Consider the following 22702-nt stretch of genomic DNA (forward strand, 5'->3'; position numbering starts at 1 on the left):
GCCCCAGTGACACCAGCCTTAATCCTAAAAGCAAACTGGCCCCTTGCTGTGGGAACCTGATACAATTTCCTCTTTTTTGAGAGGGGCAAACTCAGGCCACTCCGAGTTTACTTATTGCCCATGAGGCAATAAAAAGTCATCGAGGGCTATCATTTGCCAGACGAGTCACCGCATGTTGTTTGACGCATCGGCTGCCGCGATAGAGCAGGGTCATAAAGATCTCAGTGAATCTGAGAGAGACCGGTTGTGATTGGACACTGAAAGGCCAAACATCTATTTTCCCAGGTTACCACGGATAATAATGTTTGAGATGCAGTAAATCCAGTTGAGGCTGAATAAACACTGCTACCGGCAAAGCTGAGTTTTTGAGGGTTGTTTCCTTAAGGTCTTTTGAGATGCATTTACTCTTAAGGTCTTTTGAGATATTGATTTTTATAAACATCAGGTGAACAGAAAAGTTAAGGTTTCTATTCCTGTGACCCTGCGTGCTGATCCCCAAACTGTTTTTTTTTTATTCTTTAACAAATGCACACATGAGCTTAAATGTAACGCCCTGTGGGACACGGGGTGAGGTGAAGATGGCCCTGCCACAACCCTTTCACCTCTCAAGTGCCAGAAAAGATATAATAAAGACATAATGCTGTTTGCTAGCCACAGTGCATGTGTCTCAATAGACTCCCCAACAACACTGAGCAGCACTTAACACACTCATCAGGGATAACTGTTCTGTCTGTCTTCTTCTCGCCCACTATAGGATTTTCTAACACACACAAGCACACACTTGCACAACAAAACACTTTCACAGCCGTCACCCTGCAGTTTTTCGTGTTCTTCCTCTCAGTCTTTTTCTTCCACTTTCATATTTTTCCTCTCTCTTTTTCCCCCCCATGTTCAGGCTGCAAGCAAATCAAAGAGAGATTCATGTTTGTGTCTGGCAGCTACTGTACACACACTCACAAACACACACACACACACACACACACACACACACACACACCTCCAGTAATACAGACTGCAGACTAATGAAGGGAGCCACATACGTTTTATCTACCCAGAGCCTCACATTTAAACAGATTACTGGGAGAGCTGGACACCAGTAAGACAATTACTGAACTGAGGATCTTCATCCGTAACGTCTAGACAACCTGCACGCAAAATCTCTCATCTTCTTTATTTTAGTTACACTTTTTTATGCACTTTCCATGTTTGTACCGACTTAGTTATCACTTCTGATGTGTGCACATTAAAGCTTGACTTAGTCTATTGTTACTTAAGGGTAAGGGTAAGCTTTCAGATTTGATTTCACTATAATATACATGGAGTTTAATTGTTTTTCCCGTAATTTATTATCAACCCTATGAATAAATGAACTCTATTAACTCTATAAATAAACAAATACATATTTTAAACGTCCTACTGGGTCAGGGAAGCAAATGAGGGAGGGAAATGCACACAGTGAACAGAGACACACACGCGCAGTTCGTTCTTCCAGTCTACTGGACAATCGGACCAATTAATTGGTGACTTTGAGGGGGCCGCGTAAAGCCGAGGGACTGGACAAGCCGGATTGTTGCCACTGATTGCCTGACACTGCTGTCCACGTCCCCTCTTTGCCCGCCCCCAACCCTAGAGACTGGCCAATGAGACAACGGAAAGCAACAGCTCCGCTCTGGCCTGACCTAGTTGGAGACTACAGAGGTCGGATGGATGGATGTCATCAAGAACATTCCAGTCTGATCAATGAGGATTCACAGCCAGCGGAGATTATATTTATCTACATGAAGTTGAAACAGAATGGGCTGAATCAAAGTCATATCAAATTGAACCAAACAAGTGGACTATCCGTTTGACTTTTGGAGCCACATCCTGAACATGAACAGGGCCACATCAATCAATCAGCACTTTTCATACAAAGCAAAGCAGCTCAAAGTGCATCACAGAATAAAAAACAAGTCCCATTCCTACTCACACATAACCTTTAAACAACACACATGTAGCAGAAACAAAACCAAAAGAAAAAACAGATGAGGAAATGAGGAAACACTAGATCTCAGTAACACATTAACAAAATGTTTATCTAATCAAACGTAAGAATAGACGAATCCGCAGGTTTCCTTCTTTTCTTCAGGTAATCCTCACAGTAGTCCTTATTTAACAGTTCTGTGCTGTACTCGGCTCTTTTAATACAGTCATTGATTCAAGCTGAATTCACTCGTAGCATCAAGAGCAACAAACATGCAGGAATCTGATTGCACGGACTGGAACGATTCGTTTCACAGAAAACAGAGCCTCATGTGCAGAGGAAATGAACAATAAAGATGAACAGCAGCGCCGCTGAGTTTAGGTCTGTCGTGAGTTGTATTTTGTGTTGACCAACAACCAGAAATCTCAAGACTCAAGAAAACTCAAGACACCAGAAACGTATGCGAACCCGAACATCTAACTTTACAGGGAGCTGTTTGACTCGGCCCAGCTGACTTCACTCTTTACAAACGGTCGGGGTAATTGGTGATACATATCTAATATCTCCAGTCATCGCCTCACTCCCTGGATGTTTCTGACAAGCGTAGAGGGAAACCCTGTAGCTTTCAAAAACAGAGCAAACCACTCTGCTCCGCTCGTCCGCTCAGCTCACATCCACACCGCTGCAGCTGTCTGATTCAGTGCCTGAATGTTATGCTGTTTCCCTCGCATGCCAGGCCCTCGGAGAAGCCAAGGGGTGTCCTTAAAAATTCACACAGGCAAAGAGGAGTACTTTATACTGGGAGAAAAAGAGAAGGCCCACTCATGTCCATGAGGGACCCCCCCCCCCTCCCCCCCCTCCCCCCTCAATTACATGCATACAGTATGTGATCTGTTAGCTTTTCCTCTGCCCTTCGAGCATTACTCTTCACAGAAAAGCATGATCCAAGGCACAACAGCTACAATGAGGCTTCTCCAGAGGGCTTCTGGGTATTAAACAAAGGGGCCTGTTGGTAGGAACTAGCTAGCAAACAGCTGGGTTAATAGAGTGGGACTAATTAACTTCAGGGCCGTTCTCAGATTCTCCCTGTCGAAGCTTGCTGGATGTTTACAAAGATCTCCCAGAGAAAGGGAGGAGAAAAATAAGAGGCTTTCTTCTTTGTCTGCTCTTTAGGGAAAGAGGAGACACCCAGAACTGATTTTAATGACATGTGTGAAGCAAATGTGATCCTCCCTCCACTTTTTTTTTTTTTTTTTTTTTTTTTGTATCTGCCAATGGAATTTAGTGCTTAAAAAATACCATCGCCTTGTGGTCAAAGCATAAACAACATAACTAAGAGCTCAGCATGTGAGCATTGTCACCACATGCGAGAATAAAAAATCATTTTTGTTTTTAACGGCACACATTGCCACTGGGACACAAAGTGCTGAAAAACATCTGCTGATACATGAAAAAAAAAGACGAGCATTATCACGAAATATCATATGGCAAGAGAATCTTCGCTCGTAATCAAACTCCGCCACGAGCACATCGAGACCTCTGATCTTATGTAACGCAGAGACTTACATTTCCAGGTAGAGATGGTGATTTTTATTACAGCAGGCAGCTAACGGTTCAGAGCAGAGCCTATGTCAATCTCAGGGAGAGCTTCGGCATAAAACCAGAGGGGAGAATGGGGTTCACTAAGATAGGACACCAGGGATATTTGGAAGAAGAACAGGGTGCAAAGGAAAGAGTAGTAATGCAAATTACTGATGCTAATGTTGTAAAACACCACAAACAAATAAATAAATAAAAAACAGACCATCCGGCATCTTTCCATGGCAGTCTAAGGGGCAGGGTGGCGGCAAGACGGGGGGATAATCTCAACTATGAAGAAACAAACAATTGACGAATTTGAGGAAAACTGAGTGCAAGAGGAGGTGTATTAAATGTGAGAACATAAATTGAAAGCCCAAGAGTTGGGGCCCAAGGATGAATGAGAGGAAGAAGAAAAGAGAGATGGCCATTAGCTGGGCTGCTGTACAGGCAGAGGGGAAATGAAGAAAGTGTAGGAGAGAGACAGAGGGAAAGGTCAGTGAGAAAGCAATCTGTTAAAGGTAGCGAAAGAGGTAGAGGCAATATGATGAGAAATAAAAGAAAAAACGAAGAAAGGGAATATGGAAGGAGGTAAAAGTAAGAGAGAAGGAGGAATAGTAAAAAAAAAAAACAAGGTGACAGAAGTGAAGATAGAGACAGAGGAAAGAGGGAGATCGGAGGTAAAGGTAAATGAGTGAGAGAAGGATTAAGAAAGGGGAAGAGAAAAGGATGACAAGATAAAATCATAAAGAAGAAAAACAGAGATGTGAAAAAAGGCAGATGGGTAAGGGGGTGCAGAGGGAACAAAGAGGTGAGAGAAAGGGAAAGAAGAAGGATAAACAAGGGTTGTGTTTTAGCATGAGTGGGAGGCAGGGAAGGGAAAAAGGGGGAGGAGAGAGAGAAAAGCACTGTGATACACAAGAAGAGAGAAACCGACTGAGAGCAAAATGAAAGAGAGTGACACAAGAGTAGGTGGCAGACAAGGGAAAACAGGGAGGATGCAAAGATGAAAGTGAGAAAAACGGAGGAGAGGGAGTGGGGTGAAGAGAGAGGGTGAGAGAGAGAGAGAGAGAGAGCGCAAAGTGCCAAACAGATAAATAACCATCTTACTGGGATTACCAAATGACTGACACACAATTTGCCAGAGTCAATATGACGCGGCAGTGATAGTGCTTAACCCATATAAACCTGAAACCAGCCCAAGATGTTCTCCAGTATTTACAGTTTCACTGTGTCCTGACACACACACACACGCACGCACACACGCAGCGCACACACGCACACACATTTGCACAGGATGACATCAGGGTATATCTGCAGGTCAAAGAGAACACTGTCTGAGCTCTGTAGTTATTTGGTATTTGGATTACACTACGTGCCCAAAAGTATGTGGACACCTGAACGGTGCCATGGAGATTAATATGATACTATCATGTCCTGGAAAGGATTTCCACCACACACACACACACACACACACACACACACACACACACACACACACACACACACAAGAGAGAGGGGAACAAAACAAGAAAACAATATAACGATCCCACTTCTTTTCTGATGTCATCAAACTAGTTTATTTTGCTATTGTTTTGATTTGAGAGACTCCTAGCGGTTGAAATGATATACTGTGCATTTAAGTTCATGATTTTAGGTTAGAGTAAGTCTCATAAACTCATCTCATTTAGCTAACACTAAGGAGACAAATCAAAAGTACCGCACTCATTAAGCTGAAACAGACCAACGCACACATGCATGCATGTCAAACGCACACATGCATACACACACACACACACACACTGCTTCACATTTTACCCTCTAATGAACTTCGACAACAAACAACAACACCCCACAATAGCTGGGGACAGTCGGAGGGAGGGGAAAAAAAAGAGACATGAGAAGATGGAAAGAGGGATGATGGAGATATAGAGAATAAGAGAAGAGGTGGGCCAACATAAGGAGTGGGCCTATAATTGGAAAGATGTGAAAAATGAAGTGTCAGTTTGGTCAATAGAGGGCAAGGGTCAGGGAAGCAGGAGTCCAAACTCGACACAGAGTGCACTCATTAGAGCGACCAATCAGATCTAGCCTGGCTGCACCAGACCATTAGTCATCAGAGGTAGTAGCAAACACACACACACACACAAAGAGTCTTTCCCTGTTTTACTGTTATTTCAGTAAGAGGAACAGTATGTGTGTGTGTGAGAGAGAGAGTGTGTGTGTGTGTGTGTGTGTGTGTGTGTCTGAAAGACGCAGAGAGGATGAGACAGAAAATAAAGACACAGAGACAGAGGAGTGTGTGTTGACCGTATAAATGGCTGCTCATTGGAGTGGAAGGTATGACGGTGCTCCCTGCTCCCACCCAGGCTCTGCCTCCTGGCACTAGCACCCCTGCAAACTGCTCGCCTTGACATCACCTTCAATAATATATGAAGTGGCTTTTTTGCCTACAGTTTGTTTGCGGTGCTGCCCGACCATCACACAACCCACTCTCCAACTGTACATACACACACATGCACACACAAGGCCCCAGCAGAGTTGTCCAACGAAGGGGGAATAGACAAATGTATGGATATGTTTTCCATATTTTATTCAGATCATTTTAGTTCAAGTCTTAAACTTAAACCTGTGTGTAACCTTTGGTGATTGTTGTTGTTATTCTGCCTCTTGTTTCCAGCCATGTGGCTTCACTAGTGCTATGTTGCAGTCGCCTCCTTCTGTCCTCACATAAATAAATTACGTATATATATTTTTTGAAGTTTAATCAAACAACACATGTCTAAAAGGTTGTTATTCATTTATCAAACATATATCTCTTGGAAATGGCTGCTCGGCCAGTTCAAAGCGACGTTTGGTGTTGGCAGATATGGCAGTAAAAATCATTTGAAACGTTATATCATGCACGCATTTGTTCTCGTCACAGTTTCAATTGCCAATTGGGTCGCAATGGTTTGTCTTCTTTAAACCGCGGGGTCCCCATATCCCCGTTTGGAAAACACTGCATGAAAGTTTCTGAAATGGTTTTATGGGCCAATAGTAAACCATGAAAATTGCCATTAACACCTTAAAGTGGTTTCCATCCTGAAACCCAAATCCTAATGACAAAGAACTGAGGCATAAAATTGTAAGACTTCCACAAACTATACGATCGAATAGTGTGCGGAACACGAACTGTGGGTTATAGTACAAGCAGGAGCGCATAATGCTCAGACGTAAAACTACTGTATGGTGAAAGAGTTTAGCATGAAACAATCCACAGGGGGCACAAGCATATTCCACACTGCTTCTGCTCTGCCAATGTGTCCCCGAGTTCATACACGGACACCAATGACATTTGACCTCTCTGCGAGTTCCTAGAAACGGAAAAAAGCCTTTGAAAGTTCTCTATCCTGTGTCTCTTTCACATCCATGAGATAATGCAGGTGATGTCATATACTCAGCATTGGTCTGCATCTCCTTGGACTGATATAGAAAAAATGACAAATGTGGTCTCTTACCCTGTTCGCTGCTGTTGTCCCCGCTGTGTGATGTGTGTCCACCGCTGGACGGTCCTGGTGTTCCTCCAGAGCGTGTGGATCCTGTGTCGTCATGGTCTCTGTTCCAGGACGTCTGTTGAACAGAGAGAGAGGACATTTAGTTGGCCTCATGTCCGCTGTGTGCGTCTTTTTTACAACCGTCTTTTGAAAAGTGCACATGTATGTGGGTGAAAAGCCCACGCACAAACACATGAACTCACTCCACACAAGCCTCATAATTCGCCGGCTCTCTGCCCTGTCACGTCGTGTGCAAACCCTGTAACAATCTTACGAAATGAGGAGGCTCGATAGAGAGAAAGGCCCAGATGAATAGAAAAGCGAACATGTTGTATTAGTTCCCAGATTTCTGAGGCATGCAATCCACGGCTGCCTCCATTTGGCTCAAACCACTAGCAGATGAAAATACAAAACAGCTACAACTTAAGATAGGCCACAGTGAGTGCCAGGGAGTGATGTCATCCCAGCAGAGCAGACCAGACGCAGAGGGAGAGAGAGGTAAATAATTCAAACTATTGCTACACAAATATATATCCTCACTTTTGTCCAGGATTTAATTTTATTTGTTTAAAAGGGATAACCAATCCTTCTAATGTACTGTAGATTTAAATTACCTTTTGGGAGGCAGAGCCGAGGCAGACACATCACCAAAAAAGCTTTTCCCACAGTCGCTTTCTTACGCAAAATATGATATATGAGCTACCAAACTGACATGGACTGAAATCTTTAATCAAGATTCATTTAAAGAAGTTTTTTTAAGGGTTACCACCAGCATAATGTAATTCAGTTCTCTTTGACTTTAAAAAAATAAGGGATTAGTGACCAGACTGAGACACACTTGAGGATTTGTTTTATATATTGTGAACGGTGCATGTGTATGAGAGAGAGAAAGAGTAAGAAAAATGAGTGTCAGCTGCAAGTGACACACACGCAGGTTTGCGCAGCTATTCTTTTTAGGAACACTACACTGACAATGCATTATCCCTAACCTAAAATATAACCAGTTAATGCCTAGTCGTACATTTAATCTAACTACAATTCAAATCTTAGCCCAAAACTTAACCAGTTCCTTAGAAATAAAGTTCTGCCTCAGTAGGACTAGGTTTTGGTTAGAAAGAAAATACAAGTACACACACACACACACCAGCACCTCAGTGTGCCCCATACAAAGCTGCTACATAATGTTGAAGCTAAGCCAGATGTTACCTCTTATCTACCAGTGCACTGAAAAGCAAAATTAGCGCTGAGGACAGAAGAGAGAAAAGAGTTCAGAAAAGAAGGAAATGGAATCTCACGTCTTATCACACAGAGCGACCTCTCACAAACACCCACAGAATATGCCCATCGACACTTACTTAAGCCTCCTCTCTAACACCCGCCTCAGTCTGTCTTTGCTCGGTCAAATTAAATGAGGCAAATATCACGGAGCGATGTGGTGCTCGCGTCACACTTTTACGGCCATGCGAGAAAACCGAGTGATAGAAACCCACACTGAAGAGAAACGCAGTGAAAGAGAAATACACTGGAGAACAACTGGTTTCAATTGAGATACTACGAGCAGCGTTGCCTCTGTGAAGAGGCTTGGAGCTGAGTTTAGCATTTTTAAAAAAGTAGCCATTAATTCCTGAAAAAAAAAGGTTTGTTTTAAACGAAATGCAAAGGGAATAAAAGAAAAGAAAAGAATATACAAGGCAGTGAATTCAACACATTTGGGCTCTATTATAGCCCATTTGATGTTCCTGGGCTATGAAATTATAATCCAGTGCTTACATGGTCGATATAATCGTTGTTTTCCAAATTAGGCTTTGAGGCTTTGCAATAAAGAGGAAATCCACTGCACAAATGCATGACTAGGATGGTGATTGTAGATAAACATTGATTTTAAAAGGGATAAGACACCACGAGGTTCTTTTTTTTTCCACCTCTAACAAATTCTTTTTTTGCTGACTGTAGAACACTGAAAAATGAAACACCCTTGCATGACTGAGTAACTCCAGAGAACATCAGAAGTGAGGTAATCCAGACCACATGCTCAGCACGCAAACAGTTAACGCTGGCTTTTGCCAGCTACGCCAAAAGTGCAGCTTTAAAAAAAATGAGCAGAACTTGTTTATTCAAAAAAATAAATAAATTGCAGAGAACCCCGGAGACGTTCAGTGGCAAGTATTAAAAAAAAAAAAAAAGCCTTGGCTCACTTAAACGGATGTGTCCTTTTTTCATTCTCTTTTTGTTTTAATTCTGTAACAAATTCCACTTGAAAATATAATTAGAAAGTGGAGGGGGAAACGGCAAACTACTGCATTAGCTGTAATTGAACAAAAGAGCGCTTTGCCTGCTGGGAGGTGGCCGCCGAAGCCCCATGGGAAAGGGGGCGGAGCTGAGACAGGGCCTGGTGGCATCTCCGCAGGGACAGAGAGGTTATTTATAATCACGGGCCCTTAGATCAGACCCAGAACTGATCTAACACACAATTAATACACAGCTGAGATCACACAACCCACACACACACACATGCCAGGACGCACAGCATGTGCACACACACCCATGCACAAACACACTAAAACTGTTTTTTTGGTCACTTCACTTGCACCACACACCCACACTTTTTATCTACCTTATGCACACATCAAAAAACAGCCACACACACACCTTGACACAAAAAACACACACACACACCTTCCGCCAACAAGGCAACAACGTAACCATGGAGGTCAACCTTTAAAATGTGATGTTTCACAAGGTGGAAATGTGCATGAACAGAAAGCTCAGGGAAACAGAGAGAGAGAGAGCTTTCCCTCTGCATACACACCACACAAGTGATATATTATGTTCTTTAATGAGCCACTATATGGTTTCTCTCACACACACAAACACACACACACTCTCGCTCTCTCCCTGTGCAGGATGTAGATTAATCCAAAGCTTAATTGTTTAGTAAATTCAATTTTCCACATTCTATTCTACTTTGCTTCAGCTAAAGTTCTTAAATCTGCCGCGCCAAGCCGAGGGAACCCTGTTTGTGAGCCGTGCATACCTTTTCTCCTCTTTCTTTTTTTCCCCCTTTTTCATTACTATTTCTCTTCCCTCCACCACCCCTAATTCACCATGAAAAGATTTTCCTTGCTGGAAATTCTGATTCCGCTATGATCGGTGAGCCATTCCAATCCAATGCATTCTCATTGTGCTGCATCTAAGATGCGGAGGGGGGGGCTGGGGGGGGGGGGGGCTTCCCTTTCTCGCTGTGCCAGGCTCCATATCGTACAAGCGCTCATGCAAGAAATGTTGCCCTGCCAATTCATTTGCAGTAATAAAGAAAATGGTTAAGGTTGTTGAGCTTTGCTTGCCTTCTTTCCTCACACTGAAATATCTTTTGTGATGATATGGATATTTACTTTTCACTCCATGCCAGCAAGCGTGCTGGAATAATCATATGTGCATACTTAACAGCACAGACATAAATATCCAAATAACCCCCCCCCACGCGCGCACACACACACACACACACACAGAGAGCTACACGCACTTATAAACTCTTCATTGGTGGTACATCTGAATCAAAGATGACAGTTGGGCTACTCCATCCCCCAGAATGCTTTGGTGCAGTTGTTTTCCTTCAACACATTTTCTTTGACACATTTCTGACCTTTGGAACAGCGCTGCGTTCTGAAGTTGAAATCTGTGAGAACGGCATGTATTGTAGCAGTGAGCTGCCGTGTAATAACTCCGGACACATTCTCCCACTCAGCTGAGTGCTGGCGGTGAAGCTGTTAGTGAAACAGCCTGAAAGGCCACCTATTGTAAACTCTTGTTTACTTTGGTTTACACTGTGACTAGATAAAGCAGAAGCAGGATCTGCCCCTCTGATAACCAGCCGGGCAAGTGGTTTCCCAACTAGCTTTGCTTTCTCTGCTCTCTCCACCCCACTCCTCCCCTCGTTGCAATATTAGTACTTCCAAAATGAAAAGAAGGGACTGATAATGGTATGCATGGTACAAAAAAAAGCGAAAGACCCCCTCCTTCCCTCTCTCCCTCCCTCCTCCCATTCTGTTCTGCACTCCCTTTCCCTAACTCTTCACAATAGACAAAGAAAGAAGAAATAACCTTATAATTGCTGGAGGGGTTGAGAGAGAAAACTGGATTTAGTCTCTTGAGTGAGTAAAGTATGCTACACTGAATAGCCGTCAGGTACTCCTCAGTCGGCTTTTTAAACCGGTGGGTTCACCTCATAGAGACAACCAAAGATAATTACATGTTTGAGATAATTACCCGAGCTTTCCAAGTCCATTTAGGTGACACTCACAGAAACAGATTTTCTCTCTGATTTTCTTTCTCCTCCACTTCAGCTCTCACTTGTTTACTCTCTGTGAGCTGAAATCCAAACAAAAACATTAACTTAAGTGCCCTCCCCTCCACGCTATCTAACCCCAAACAGAGATTTTTTTTTTTTTTTTTTTTTTCAGTTGTGAATGAAAAGGCAGGCGTAGTTTCTTAATGACATGTTTTGCTGTGGTTTCTTCGTTAGCCTAGCTTGACTTACAGCCGCTGCACTGGGATGTTCTCTGTGGACTCCTTGGAGACGGGCTGTTGGTGACGTTAGCCATTGTCAGAGGCTTGCAGGGGGTTAAGAGGGAGAGGAACTTTCCATTAGCTAAGTACACATGTGTTAAGCCAGGTTATTGTTTACTTAGCCAAAGACACCACAGCACGCCTCAGGGACAGACATGGCGACCCATCGCAAGTAACATGAGATACTAGCCAAGAACTTTATTTGCTATTGGGATCCTGTGGCCGTCACTACAAAGTGTCTTTGAAACACTGCGGCTTCACTAGTTTTTGGCAATAATTAACGATTTGAAAACAACTAATAAATCAACCCAAAAAATTCAGAAAGTATAGTCCATGATTACAAATACAATATACATGCCTCACGTCCCCCTTTCTTTTCTTTTTTTTTGAAGTCACTGTGGTCTTGATTTGCTTAATCAGAATCACCCCTACTTGTTATTCCACCACAATAATGAAGAGGCTAAGAAACACACAAGTCACGTGGTCGACTCTTTGTATCACTTGTTGAATTCTTAACAGCCGCCCCACATTCACTCCCTGATGGAAAAAAAAGGGGGGAGGGATGAGGGGTGCAGAGGAGGGAGCGGGGGTGCAAAACTCTCCCCATTCAACTACAAAAGCTGCCGTTACCAACAATCACTGCAATGGTTCAAAAGTTTGTATGAAGAACAGCAGCGTGCCACTGTAGGAGAGGGAGCGAATGAAAAAAAAAAAAAAAAAAAAGAGGGAAAGTGAGTGGCTGTTAAGTCGGGTGTAACTCCATCCATACTTCAACGAGAAGCGGATAGATTAACGATAGTGGTGTACTGATTAGGAAAATTGTGGCTGACCCCAATGGTCAGGGCTTTCATTGAGTTAGGAGGAGTGAGTAGGGTTTGGGGGGGGGCTCACTCTTTGACCACCAGAGTTACCTAAACCAACACTGGGTCTCAAAGACATGGAAACAAGCACTTGTGTGGCAAAACAGTGCCAACTGTGAGGAAAAGATACAGCGATAGTGCTTTCCAGCGGGAATTCTTACGCCGTGACTGGAACACTGAGCTCACACAAGTGTGCGGGCCACAAGGAAAAAGCAACAGATTATTTCAGATTGTAGTTCATTTCCACATTCTTTTCTCATGATTTCAGCGGTGAAAAAAATAATAATCGTGCTCCGAAAACGTCAGGTCTAAATAGACTTTCCGATCCAAGAATACCTCTCCACTGAACAAAGTCAACAAATCAACTGTCGAGCATTCGTAATCATTTAAGACGCTCTCACTCACGTCCACAAGAATTCAGCCAGTGAATATTTTAAAGGGAAATTTCAATTATTTCCAGCCCCACTTCAGCCTGCATGGCTCAATCAAGTAGAGGAGCTCTTGAGACTTGTAGTGAGTCCTCAGCACTATTAGTAGTGTTTTTCTCTATGGTGGAGAGCCCAGGCCCTTGGAGTTCATTAGCAAATTGCTGTGCCCCTCCCCTCACTCTCTGTGCAATTAAAGGCAACTGTGCAAATGATGTACAGCAGTGTGGAAATACCTCCTTGCCTCTTTGGTCTGGGGTGAACATGTGTTCTGAGGCAAATTGGGATGGCAATCAGCAGAGCAACTGACACCACACTTCCACAACAACACAGGGACTGAGAGAGAGAGAGAGACGTCGCCACATTTAGTCTGGACACAAGCCTTTCCACATTAAAAGCCGTCTGCAAAAGTCACTCACAATTATAGACTTCTGGTGTTTATGTACAGCCGCGCTCAGGGTTAAATGTATAGGTCTAGTGGGGCAACTGATAATGTGCTACTCGAGTAAAGAAGTGAGGCAAACATGGTGCGAAACTCTCCAGGGAGCAGCAGGGAAAGGGTTAAGGAAGTCCAACTGGTGCTAACCAGTCACTCTACTCACATAGCACCTGAGGGGGGAGCTGCATTTATCAGGCCAGCCTGAACACACACATGCACACACTGCAGCTACACACACATATATCCATACACTTATAGACACACACACACACACACACACACACAGAAAGACACACACCAACACAGGAGGGTGAGCCCAAACAGGCTGAGCTGCATTCACAAGCCAGAGCAGAGCCTCTCTGACTTTTTCACCTCTCAGCTATGCACTGCTTTCTTTTGAAAGGGGCGCTCAGCGTCTCTCCATATACTCGCCTACATAGGCTGACTTTAAAAAAAAAAAAAAAAACACAATGTAAATACACGTAGAGAATATTCTGAAAATGACTTTTATGACGCGAGGCTGCATAATGCCGCTGTTGGACTGAAGAGTTTAATACATTCAAAGTTTTTCTTTTTTTTTTTCCTCTGACATTTTTTTCTTCTTCTTCTCTGCTACAGTCGCCTTCACTGGAATAAATTGCTTTATGAATAAATGAGCCTGCTTTTGCTATCTTGTTAACATTGTTCTTTGTGCAAATTCTTAGTGGTTTTTTTTTTGGTTTTTTTTCCAGCCCACTTCAACTTTAAGCCCAGGGGCATATATTAAAAATACATATGGAAAGAGATAATGCACACACAATGCAAAGACGTTGAGGGTGTCACCGCCTAACAACCGCAGATAAGATGTCACACAAAAATAGCCCAGAAAATTCACACACACACACACACATATATATATATATACATATATATACTGTATATATTCAGCTTCAAGTCTGTGCCATTAGATTGACAACATAAGTATTCAGCAGTGAGAAGCATGTACCCTCTCCCTGTTTGGATATGCCCATTTACACACAGCCGGCTGCTGTGGACAGCCTGCATGTTATTGTACTGGAACATCAGTCCATCCCTCAATATTACACATGTGTCAAAAAAGTTTTCCTTGCATTTTGATGCAAACTATGCCTGTAGGTCCTTTATATTATTCTGACAGAGTAAACAGCAGTGGATGTGGATTTGTCCTTAATTGTATAGTCTATCAAATTAGGCCATGTCTTCATCTTACAGTCAATTAAATATCTGCATCATGGCCCCGAGCACAACATAATTTTCTTCATATACCTTTACACCCAGGGGTTTTAACACACCCCATTTCCATATCTATATAACATACGGCTCAATTCCATGTCCTGACCTATCTATCAAAATGAAAAAGGGGAAAACTTTTGACAACTGAATCCCCACAAGAATACAACAAGCAGTTCAAAGAGACACTTAAATGCACAAGTGGCGTCTGTGTTATTTAATTCTGTCTCTGGATTAAATGAAGTATTATCTTCCGCATGATCTTTTCTCATTTCCATAATCAGACATAAGGGCCAGGGATGGAGGGGGATCCCAGTCCGCTCCCAGTTCTACCATTCAGCCCACCACATAAAAGCCACTCTCTCCCTCTCTCTACTCAGACCAGCCACTCAACCATATGGAAGTCCGTGGATTTAAATTATTTAGCCTAATCGCTCCATTACTTTTTATGTCGCGCTACCCAACTAATCCATTTAATTTGGACACTTGATTTTTCCTCCTTCTCATCTGTATCCATATAGGTTATAGTCTGCACTCTCATACGCTTCTCCTTTTAAAAATCTGGGGTAGTTTAACTTATTGATACACGGTCTCATAGCCTGCAACCATGTACAAATGACTGCAGCTATTAATGGCCGAAAATCCAGATTTGCATATTTCTAATCATGGGTTTGCTGTTATCATTATTTAACGGCAGAGTAGAGTGTGTGGACCATTAGGGTCATGCCTGTGCGCTCACTACAATGTCCCCGGAGTGCCAACAGTCACTGGAGCACATAATGAAGGCTGTGGTTATCTCTCTGATATCTGCACAAAGGGAAACACTCCCTAATCTACCTCTAATACCCGCTGCTGCTATATGGCTCTGGAAAGTAAACGTCCTTATTGGAGCTGAATCTGCGCGCTCTGAGCGAAATGAAGGAGGGAGAGAGAGAGAGAGAGTGGAGGGAGCAGTGTGCACTCAGGGCTGAGCAAAAACACTGGCCACAAGACGCGTGATGATGAACCGTGAACTTCAGACAAGAAAAGGCAGCTCAACCTGCTGCTCTTCCAGCACACAGCAGCTCATAACACATCACTGTCTTTGAGGGGGGGAGAAAAAAGAGACCACAGAGACCAGGAAAACAGTGGAGAGGCACTAAATTAAAATCGACATGAAGCAGGTCAAGTTTATGGCGATGCTTTTTCGAGCTAATCTTCTCAGGTCGGTTGCGGGTTCAAGTCTTAATGGGCCAATAATAGCAACATTATTCTGATTTTTTTTTCTTTTTTCATTCCGATGGACGGAATGTAAAACGGCCCTAATCATATGCAAATAGCAGAGCAGCGGAGTAGTGACCCAGAATAGCTGAATAACCAGCAGGGAGAACACACACACACACACACACAGAGGGGGAGAGAGAGAGAGAGAGAGAGAGAGAGAGAGAGAGAGAAAGAGAGAGAGGTGTACCTGATCAAGGGCCACAGAAGATCTTGTGATATCCTCGCTGTCTGATTTGGAGCCGCCCTCTCTGTCGTCTATGACCAAGTCGATCGGCATCTTTCCTTTCAAGCAGCTGATGTACCGGTGACAGAAATTATCACACAGCTCGTGAACCTACAGGGAGAGAAGGCAGAGACGTCACACACACACACACACACACACACACACACACACACACACACACACACACCCAAAGGGGACCATCATCACACCACAGTGACATGTGCAACCACAACATCGCCCCATCCCATCTCTAACACACGCGCGCGCACGCACACATACGCACACACACACACACACACACACACACACACACAACCTTTGGCATGCAAAAGGAGCCACTTGAATTTTTTTTTTATAATCTGAAATCTGATCACAGCGAACGTGTAACTTACAGCCTATAAATGTTATATTTAAATGTAATAGAAGTTAAAACGCAATGACTAATCAGTGACGACATGCCTGTTGTTTTGATAAATCCATGAATATTGGTCAAATATTCAAATTGCATGGAATTATTCTGACAAAAAAAAAAGAAACGTTGTTTCTTGTTATTTTTCCTCATAAAATGAGACCGTGCACATATTCCTCCAGGCTGTGTCTAGTCGTGCCGTGCCGCGGCAGCAGCAGCAGCAGCAGCAGCAGCAGCAGCGCGCTCCAGCCGGACAGTGACAGAAACTGCTGTTTTTTTTTTTCCTCCCTACTTCATCTCAAAATAGAGATATCGTCGGGAATTGACAGTGACAAGAGGGGCTCAGGGGCTACAACGCACTCAACACCCGTGTTAAATTCATCATCAGTGCCCCGGGTAGTGGCCATTAGAGGAGTGTGACCCGCTTGACTGACATTTAAGGTAAACCGTTTAATTTCTTCTACTACATGAGCTTATCGCTGCCAGTGCGGAGAAACAAAAATGTCAGCAGCAGTAAAACAAAGCTGATCCACTTTAAATGTCCTGCACGAGCAAGTCAAAGTTAAGGAAACCATCAGGTAAATCATAAATATTCCCCTTAATACAGATTTCATCAGGTCTGATAATATTGACTGTAGAGATACTGTAGTACATGTGACGCGGAGCCAAATCCGAGTTTTACACCCACTCCTCCTCCTGTCCACAGATGGCTGCCTGGGGCCTTTTGCCCTCCACAAAGAATCATTTCAAACAAACCCACAAAGTTCGCCTATATGTTTCACCTTGCATGCAATTTCTGCCGACATTAAACTTCATTAAAGCACGCCGGGAGTTTCAGGGCACAGAGATATCCGTTCCAGTTGTAACAGCTTGCGTCGTGATTAAACGCGGAAGAAAAATGGCCCCATGATTGATTTTGACGCTAATTATAACCGACTCGCAAAAATACATTTATGCAAATACAGCCCATAGGTCTGAAGTGGTGCACCGGACAGAGAATATTACCTTCTCCAGCTCCAGAAGATGAAACCGTAAAACTTGGATTGCTTGAATCATCTGAAAAATTAAAGCAACAATATAAAAAAATGAGCCGCTCACATCTTTTGATATTAAACAGACATGGTCTTCCTCAATACAAGTAGGTGCAGGGCAGAACAAAATATTCATGTGATTAGATTTTTATGTGGAACTAATATTAAACTTGGAGGTTATTGCGATATGGAGAGTGGCGCTACAGTATAAAGTCAGAGATCTGCAAGTGCTGAGGAAAACCTTAGTCTCATAACACATTCAAAGCACCAAACTGCACAAAGTAAAAGCATGAATTGAAAAGAAAAAAAAAAAAAAACTACCCAGGCAGAGTTCAAAGGTTTGCGACAGCTGTCAAACAGCGGTCCTGCATCTGCAGATACAACCCGGGGCCATCGTGATATCAAACAGCCCCAAAAGGAAGAACATCACCTCCAATGGGGCTGTGAGTTTTCAGCACCACATGGTTCCCTGACACCAATGCACAGCCCGCCATTATACTGTAGCAGCTGTAGTCACATCTAACTTGTAACATCAAAAAATATACATGTGTCTTACCAGATTATCCAATTCTGGATTCGATGAAAATAAAGGCTTTTCCGCCCGAATCTAAAAGCAAAAAAACATATTTTATTCATAAAACACATGGATATGAACTATTATCATGTTAGGGCTGATGCATAATTAAACACAAGTTCACTGTTTTACGCACAGCCAGCACACTGTGTCCAATCAAAACATTTTACGCATGTCTTTTTTATTTTATTTTAGCTGTTGTGGTTTAACTTTACGCACATGAGTCAAGACTGCAGCACATTGTTCGTGCAGGTATTAAGAGTTAAACCAGCCCAAACATGCACATTTTACGATAGAGAGACAGGCAGAGAGAGAGAGAGAGACTCCTGACCTGTTTTGCAAACACTGCTATGTCTTCATTGAAAGATTCCGATGAACAGACGTCTCCTCCCGCCACCCCGGGCTCTCTGGGGGTGCAAGTCGCTAATTCACATTTCTCAAAAATCAGTGCAAGCAAGGGGAACAGGGGGTGCCTGCATGGAGACACACACACACAACAATGTCACAAGAGAGAACAGCGCCGGGGTCAAGACTACTCCAGGCCAGATTTAGCCAGCCATACTCTCCAGAAACTCGCCCGTGGGGACTGTTGTTGTTGCTGCTGCTGCAGCCTGTGTGCTATTTTAATTTATTTATGCAGAGGCAAAGAGAAGGGCTGCAAAGGGCGGACAGACTTCTGTGATTAAACCTAAGCGCTCACTAATAGCACAAATGCTTTAGAGTCAGTCAAACTATTTCTTGCACAGGTCTCAGTTTGGATTATGGACGTGCGTGTGTGTGTGTGTGTGTGTGTGTGTGTGGCAATCGTGCGTATATCATTTATTGTTTAAGGCACCAGAGTAAATATGTGCCTTCTAAAGTTGTGTCAACATTTCGTATTATGTGGTGAAACCGTTGATGGGATGCATGTTCCGCCACCATGAAAGCACAATGCGTAAAAGTTTAAATGTACTTAATTAATAATAAAACAAATAATCAACGACATCGCTAGAATATATATTGTTTTCTTACTTAGCTGACACATTAAACACAGCTCACTAAAATCATAAAAAAGAGGTCGTCATTATATTTTGTTCAATTATAAATAATCTCAGAAAGTGACATTTTATTTTATTCTATTTTTATTTTAAAGAAATTCAAACTGAATTCCTGCCTTTTTTTTTTTCAAAGTCCACATTGTTAATTCAATATTATTATGAATTGATGAGCATTTATTTCCAGGGAAATATTAAACTGCAGTGTATTCATGAGGCATGCAGCCTCCACAGGTTTTTTTTGTTTGTGCAGTTGTCAGTGTGAGAACCATGTGGTAAACATCATGGCTGACGTTAAACTGTGCAAAAACTCAAGAACAACAAAAGCCTCGTGCGGCACCGCTCTTTCTTTGCACCTCTGCAGCACTTTGTTGGACAAAAACACTTCACCGGACTGTCCCGGACAATGAGCCGCTGTTTTTTTCTTTCTTTTCTTCTCTAACGGCGCTGACTTTGCCTCCTCTAACCTACTCCTGACTGCCCTCCTCCGGGACGTGCATCCACGGCTGCCCGCCACAGAGTGCATGGTTTCCCCGCTGCTTGCACCTACCCGTATATAGCGTCTTTGTCTCTCTTGAGAGCGTCGTTAACGGAGGAGCCCATGCTGGGAGGCATGGTGTTGGTGTGGGCGGTGTGCGGGTACTGATGGGAGTGCAGCTGGGGCCCGTGGTTGAGGTGCACCGCCTGCATGGACCGGGCGCCGTGCGGGTCTCCGTACATGGTGGTCGGGATGCCCACACCGTCCATCGCGTAGTGGGGCAAATCTTCGTACTGCACACAACAAACGCGCGGGTCCACAGTGAATACACACGCACAAGAATACAACACACTCTGACTGTATTATGACTTTTAACACTGCAAGGCAGGACACATTGTAAAAGTTATTTAAAGTTGGATAAGTGACACTTAAAGTCGTGTCTTTTCAATCAGTAAGGTAAAATGTTGCAACTATAGTTTCATTAATTTTCCAAATTAGTCGACGCGTTTTAACATTTTCACTAATTTACCAAACTGCCCTGTTACAAATGCACGAGACTGCGTTGTAATTATTTTATACTCTAAGCCACGAATAGCAATTTAAAATCTTTATACATATTATTTTTTTTCAAAAACACTTTTTACAGAGTGGAGATGGTTTTATTAAGTATAACATTGCTCACGGGAAGAAAAAAAACTGTAGCTTTTATTCTGACGTGAAAAAACTAGTTTTTGCTCTCAGCTTATTTGAGACTTGTGGCTCAAAGGTAAAATAAATAACATGAATTACTTAACATATGCACGTTTACTGGGACATTATAGTTTAACTATAACAACATAGCTTTACAAATTTTATAATAAATAATAATAATAATGATAATATTATTTTTTAAAAAGCAGTAATTTGGTTTTGTAAACCGTGTATCCTGTGCTTTCACTGTGTTCAACAACAAATGTCTTAAACCTGTTGAACACAGTGTTTCCTCGTTTTAAAGGCTCATAATTTTGCAGCATGTTATTACCTATAAAGCACACTGTGATTAGTGTATGCAGCAAAAGCAAGCAAACTCGTGCTTGGGACAGTGTTAAACCACAGCTACTAATATTCAAACTTTTATTTCCCTCTCACTTTTTTAGCCTCGTCTCTGTTGTTTAGTTTAGTTATTAAAAACGTAGTTATTAAAAACTGCTGGTTCATTATAACGCAGAAATCCTAAACTCAGGTCTGTTTGTGCTGGAATAAATTTCATATTTCATGTCTGCCTCTTTAACTCTTAGGAAAAAAGAGGTTCTTGAATTATTAATGGTGCTCTCTGGAAGTGACAAACAAGTGGAAAGAGTAGAAAAGCATTCTCACTTAAAGCTGAGCATTTGGACCCTAAAGGCAGAGAGGTGTAAACCCCAGCGTGGTGCAGCCTCGGTGTCAAACCAAGCAGCTAAATGTGCCCAGTGTGTCCCTAATATCTTCTCTGCTTATACACTGTTTACTGCCCGCGCGAGGATCTGAGCTGTCCTGCAGTGTATGAATCAAAGCGTTTGTCATCACCTCATTACTTTAAAAAATTTCCCTCGCTGACATTATGCAAATATTGTGTGTTTAAGCACACTGCACCATGCAAAGCCGACGGGTGACGCTGAAGTGATGCTGAAATTGGGATTGTTGTTTGTTTGTTTTGTATTGTTTTGTTCATAAATGTTGCGCTGAAGTGAAATCTTGAGTGCAGTCAGAGGAGAAATGCGCATATTTGTTTTGCCTCTCTGCCCTCCCCCAATTTTGCTTCCAGTAACTGGCCTGTCATAACTAATCTAAGAAACATAGCCGATGTGAGATATGATCACGCTCCCACTGTCCCTCGATGGGCCGGTACGTGGAGCAAAACTAGCGCGTCCGCGCGTAATACCGTGCCAAAAAGACGACAAACATGAAACTGTGTTTCCATGTGTCAGCAGCAGGACGGTAGAAAAAGTTTCGCCGTGAGTGCGTGTCCGTGCGGGGTTGTGTGTCATTAAGCCACGTTACAGCGCAGGATTGCATTCAAGCACAGTTAGACTTGGAGAAACTTTTTGAGGGGGGATTGCCCTACATACCCGTTGCGCCATAACCCTCCTCACTCCCTGGTCGTCCTTTCAGTTTAGATAAATCCCCTCTGCGGCCAGGGTGGAGACGAAATGAAGAAAGAAAATCCAAATAAATGGGAAGCGGTGTCAGCCAAAATCCCGAATGCTGTTTTCCACACGGAACGGTGAAGCCAGTCCCCCGCTTTTCTGCGCAAGCAAAGCCCAGGCGCGGCGAGTAGGTCCTCGGCTATCCTCGGGGCAGCGGCGCGGGACTCCTTCTCCAAAACCAGGGTGAAAATGAAAAAGCCCCTCAAACAGAAGTGGCGACTCTCATGGCTTTTTGTCACTCCGCCTGTCAGTCAAAGCGCGACGGCTTGTCAAAAGTACCGGATGAATGATGGTCCGACGCGCGTCTCCACGGGATCGGCACCACCTCAACGTTAATGGTCACAATCAGAGTTAAAAAATGAAGCAGCCTCTCCTCTCGTTTTCTTTGATCACTCTCGGCTCCCGGCTTGATTTTCTTATGCAAAAGCGTCTAGAGCAGATCAAGAGGAGGTGGGGTGATAATTCTGGCTTAGGCTTTCTTAAAGGAGCCACGATCGATGCTGCGCGTGTGTGCGTACGCGTATGTGTGTGTGAGCGGATGTGTCTGAGTGCGTGTGTATGCGTGAGCCGCCTGCCCGTTTGTGTACAATGGATGTGTGTGTTGAGCTGAGGAGGAGAGGAGGATCTCGACCAGACTGCTGAAACCCGGAAGTAGTGGTGGCCATAACAGGTCGCGTCTTACACAACGCACCGGGCTGCAGCAAGTCGTGCGCACTGGAGGGGGGGTGGGAGTAATCCGCGAGCCCAGCCAGTCGCACTGTGAGCTGGAAGAAGACGGGGATGAACACTAAATATCCAGCTTGGACTCCAGCTTCATGTCTCATCATCATGAAGTGAGCTCTTCTTCACTCTGGACTCTGTAATCACTGGGGAAAACGCCTGAACTTCGGGGATGACGCTTTCGGGATCC

The 22702-nt window shown here is 43.4% G+C and overlaps 1 protein-coding gene across 1 annotated transcript in view; it reads right to left on the bottom strand.

Moving 5' to 3' along the window:
• LOC131474441 (homeobox protein Meis1) overlaps positions 1-22433 on the bottom strand; it is an 81783-nt gene extending 59350 nt beyond the window's left edge. The window contains exons 1-7 of the mRNA XM_058652294.1: positions 21715-22433; positions 19700-19920; positions 18447-18588; positions 18098-18148; positions 17516-17566; positions 16066-16212; positions 7042-7153 (exon numbers count right to left, since the gene is read on the bottom strand). Coding sequence (XP_058508277.1) covers positions 7042-7153; positions 16066-16212; positions 17516-17566; positions 18098-18148; positions 18447-18588; positions 19700-19920; positions 21715-21726 — 736 coding nt within the window. The 5' untranslated portion in view covers positions 21727-22433. The remainder of the gene's footprint in view (positions 1-7041; positions 7154-16065; positions 16213-17515; positions 17567-18097; positions 18149-18446; positions 18589-19699; positions 19921-21714) is intronic.
• Between the last annotated feature and the right edge of the window lie 269 nt (positions 22434-22702).

This window comes from Solea solea, chromosome 15 (genome assembly GCF_958295425.1).
Source record: "Solea solea chromosome 15, fSolSol10.1, whole genome shotgun sequence".
In the NCBI taxonomy this organism is placed as follows: Eukaryota; Metazoa; Chordata; class Actinopteri; order Pleuronectiformes; family Soleidae; genus Solea; species Solea solea.